The 3,165-nt window shown below is 45.8% G+C and overlaps 1 protein-coding gene across 2 annotated transcripts; it reads right to left on the reverse strand.

The window, feature by feature from the left end:
* Positions 1-273: 273 nt before the first annotated feature.
* Positions 274-2,921, reverse strand: LOC147005257 (PRAME family member 8-like). Of its 2 annotated transcripts, XM_085836261.1 has the most exons (3): positions 2,635-2,921; positions 1,604-2,194; positions 274-841 (listed from the first exon to the last, which is right to left on the reverse strand). In XM_085836261.1, exons 1-3 carry the CDS (start codon positions 2,919-2,921, stop codon positions 274-276), a joined length of 1,446 nt encoding a protein of 481 aa, XP_085692387.1. The 2 variants fall into 2 exon arrangements, with proteins under 2 accessions (XP_085692387.1, XP_085692388.1); XM_085836262.1 differs by lacking the exon at positions 1,604-2,194.
* Positions 2,922-3,165: the final 244 nt, after the last annotated feature.

Below are 3,165 nucleotides of genomic sequence, written 5' to 3' on the forward strand. Positions count from 1 at the left end.
AGTGAAGAACAAAAAGTTTACAAGTCCATGAAAAAGGATCTAGTTAATCTTTCCCGGCAGAGTCCACTCAAGCCACCCAAGTTGTCTTTATCACTGCACAGTCCATCTCTCTGTTCCCCAGGTCAAGCTCAGCCTCCAAGATCCCAGTTATTGTTCATCCTTTTCTTTCCAAGCATCTGTACACTGCCTGAAGTCACAGTCTCTGAGCAACCGACATCAGAGATGTGTCCCAAACTTGTCATTTATTCACATGCAGAAGTTCTGTATCCATGTTCACCTCCAGCAAAAACAAAGTCTGAGTCCCTGGCCATAGACACAGCGCTCGCCACATTTGTGGCATTTACGTGTAGCAAAAGAGAGGCTCTTGGGCTGCCTTATTGCTGTCAGTGTATCCATGAGATCCTGACAGAGCTGGGCGAATCTTTCTACAGAGACATGGCCCAACTCATTATAGCACTCCAGAGGGGCAGGGTATTGTTCCACATTCATCTTGCTCCAGCTGGCTGTGTGCTGTAAAAGGTCCTTCAGGATGGGCATGGAGAAGTCATTGTTGTACAAGTTGATCTTGGTGAGCTGAGAGCATTGTATGAGGGAAGGTAGGAGTGCATTGAGCTGGGAGTCCTTCATCCTACATCCCTGGAAATTCAGAGTCTCAAGAGTGTTCATTACTTTCTCTAAGAGACCTCTCAGAGGCATCACATCCAAAACCTGTAAGACCACACCTTTCATCTCCAGATGTTTTAGCTGAAAGAGACTCTGACAGCAAGAGAAGGAATCCAAGTCTAACTGTGAAATTTGGTAGTGAGTGATGGAGAGGGACTCCAAGGATGTCATCAGGCACCTAGGGATAAATGAGACCAGATGGTTAGTTCAGGCAAATGGTAATGAAGAGCATGGAGTGGGGTTTACACAGTCATAGAAGTGACCAGGTGACCAAGTTCAGTGTGACCAAATGACCATAGATATTATCTGAGATGCTTCCTTTTGAAATCAGCTTAGTCAAGTCAAACCCACACAAAATCAGCGGACTTCAGTCTCAAGCAGAAAACCAGTTTAGCCCCTAAGACACGTAGAGGAATTTCCATAGCAAGAGAGTCCTGACAGGATCTAGGGATATTACATGTGGGCTCATTCAAAGCTGCATTTAATCGCAGCATCTGAACTGTCACACTTGCTATCCCTTACAGTTCCATACAATCCCTCACGTCCCTTGTACTCCACAGTACTGGGGCTCAAAACCCTTCACTCATGGGAAAGTAGGGGAAGATAGTAGGCTGTTCCCACAGATCTTAGCACAGAGCTCACCTCCTCACTTTGATGATCTCCCCCATCTCCTAAATACATCCTCACCCCCCTGTTGGCCGTGATTCCAAGAAGAATTACAGTCCCTTCTGACCTGATCTGAGCTACTCCTTACCTCCCTTCAGTCTTCTGCTTCAGGAGTAATTATTTGAGTCTTTGAATCTCACATAACATCCATATTCTAAAGGGTCCCTAAAATTTGTTCCAGGTGGCTAACTGTCAGGCAGGGAACACGAATAATCCTTTAAATGGACAAGAAAAAATGCTCGGCTAGGTAACCCAGCTCTCCCTCCTTGCTTACCTGAAGACCTGATTCATATGGTCTATGAGAAAGTGGACACCACACATGGAGAGATGCTGGAGACAATTGAATTTGGAGAAGATAGAAATGAACTCCTTGACACACATGTCTTCTCTGTCTCCTGTTCTATTGGAAATCTTGAAGACGTTCTTATAGAGGGGTGCCAGGAGAAGTTTGCGAAGATTTCTCATCTGCCCGAAGCAGGGAGCAAAACGGGCCAGATTGAACACATTCCACTCAGTGTTCAGTTCCAATTCCTCTATGTGCTCTGGATGAAAGACGTTCAAAATCTCTAAGACAAAGTTCACGGGCATAGCCCAGATCTTCATGTTTATACAGCACAAATGTAGGGAGTCCTTTCTCTGCTGGGCCCACTTCAAGAAGTATGCTTGTGACTCATCCTGGCGGGGCCTGAGGCACAGGTCAGCTACCACCTTCAGCTGCCTCCTCCGTGCATATCTTGGAAGGACTTTCACTACCGTAGGCTTCTCATCCAAGGGCTCTGAAGAACAGCTACCATCCTCTGCACCAACCCATATGTCCCAGAAGGCATGGTGCACATTCCTCAGGTCCAGAACCTGAAGTTTTCCCCTGCTTGGAGTGAAACATGTCAAATATCAGCAGACATGACTACAGTCAGTCAGCTTTGAGTACCTGACTCTAAACTCAAGTCTCGCCCATCTTGTTATGGTGTAATTACTTTAAACAGAGTGCAATGTGCACGCAAGCATGCTACAGAATCTTTCCCTGAGCTGCATGTGTAGACCTGACCACTTTCCTTCCACTAAGTTACTCTTTATTTCTCCTTAGTCCCAGTAATAGTGGTTGTGGGAAACCAGGGATAGGCTCAATCTAGAGATTACATATAGTAAGCTGTAATCCACTGACAACTGTCCTTAATCCAAGAAGACAATAGCTTCAAGGTTCCTGCACCACTGCTTGATGATCCCATCAGAAGCCATTCTCCCTGACCCCACAATCTCTACTGTGTACCCAATTGCTCCCTTATAGACGACTTGATTATTACTCACCTGGGGTGAGATTCTCTTGTCAGTAGCATGTCTATTCCATCTAGCACAGCCTGCAACGTCTCCAGGTTAGGTGAATTCATCAAAGCCCCCACAGGGAGACAGGGAAAAGTCCAGGCAGCCACCATTGCCTTTATGAGCTTCTTAAGTCTGCAGGCGAAGGCCTCCTTGAACAGTGCTGGGAAGAGCAGAAAAGGCACCTCCTCCAGAGAGGACAAGGCCAAAGCCTCATCTCTCAGCAGAGCCTGCAATGCCAGCTTCTGGAGTGTGGACAGAGTCTGAACACTCATCCTCTTCGGTCTCCGGTCAGAAGGCTCCTTGGGAAGGATTCAGAAAAAAATATACTTTCAAGACAAAGTGTTTAAAACTTCCTCACCATTACATCAACCACTAAGCTTCAGAGTTAATACTCTGAGAGTGACAGAGAAATCATTTAACCTCTTCAACATAAACTGGTGGTGGAAAGACAGACTCCCAAAACCAGGGTCATTCTATCAAACAAATGAGCACATAATTTTCAAATCAAAATCCTTT

This window comes from Mus caroli, unplaced genomic scaffold (assembly GCF_978045245.1).
Source record: "Mus caroli unplaced genomic scaffold, Mus_caroli_1 scaffold_4, whole genome shotgun sequence".
NCBI classification, from domain to species: domain Eukaryota; kingdom Metazoa; phylum Chordata; class Mammalia; order Rodentia; family Muridae; genus Mus; species Mus caroli.